Source organism: Buceros rhinoceros, unplaced genomic scaffold (assembly GCF_000710305.1).
Source record: "Buceros rhinoceros silvestris isolate BGI_N320 unplaced genomic scaffold, ASM71030v1 scaffold13639, whole genome shotgun sequence".
Lineage (NCBI taxonomy): Eukaryota > Metazoa > Chordata > Aves > Bucerotiformes > Bucerotidae > Buceros > Buceros rhinoceros.
This window is the reverse complement of record NW_010431133.1, coordinates 233,931-234,599: the sequence shown is the minus strand read 5'-3', so window position 1 is coordinate 234,599 and position 669 is coordinate 233,931. Positions and strand designations below refer to the sequence as shown.

The window sequence follows — 669 nt, the reverse complement described above, 5'->3', positions numbered from 1 at the left end:
TGCCTGCCCTGCATTCCTTTCATTCCGAGAAAATGCATGGCTGGTCACTGGGAAGTGTTAGACCTCAGGCCTTGAGGCAAAAGCACGAAGCTTTGCACCCTCTTAACAAAATTTAGCTCATTCTTGCATTATTTGTATGTATGACTCTTGCAGCATTTAAACTGACAAAAATCCTTTGCTTTGTTTCACTCGTGGAGCTCTCCCTTTCGCAGCTCCCTTACCTTGGTAATGATAGCGAGAGATGCACCATGATCCAGAAGAACGGAAGCCACGTCTTCATGTCCTTCTCGTGCAGACAGGTGCAGGGGTGTATAGCCAGACGTTGTCGCTGCGTTTGGAGACGCGCCTTGCTGCAGCAGCTGCTGTACTATATCCGCTTTTCCCAGGCGAGCAGAAATGTGCAGTGGCGTTTGGTCATCCTGAACGTCAAGGAAAGACCACGGTCCTCCATCAGAAAACCAAGGCTCGTATTTTGACAGAAAATATTGGCTCAGATTCTATCGCTTTTCAAAACTGCAGATGAGCTTTAACTCTAGTGAGATCTCAGCTTTGTTGATGCATCATAAAATATCTAGACCATAATCCCTAACAGTAATTAAACTGATCAATTTTCCTAGTCTGGGTTTGCTCACTTTGTTTTGCCACTGAGGTGCATTGAGTTTCCTGCTG

The 669-nt window shown here is 45.7% G+C and overlaps 1 protein-coding gene across 1 annotated transcript in view; it reads right to left on the bottom strand.

Annotated features, from left to right (window-relative positions):
- The window catches only part of LOC104499771 (ankyrin-3), a gene marked incomplete at its 3' end in the record, with an annotated part of 60,620 nt that overhangs the window by 17,499 nt on the left and 42,452 nt on the right, over positions 1-669 (bottom strand). The window contains exon 15 of the mRNA XM_010143325.1: positions 222-419. Within this exon, the coding sequence (XP_010141627.1) occupies positions 222-419 (198 nt within the window). The remainder of the gene's footprint in view (positions 1-221; positions 420-669) is intronic.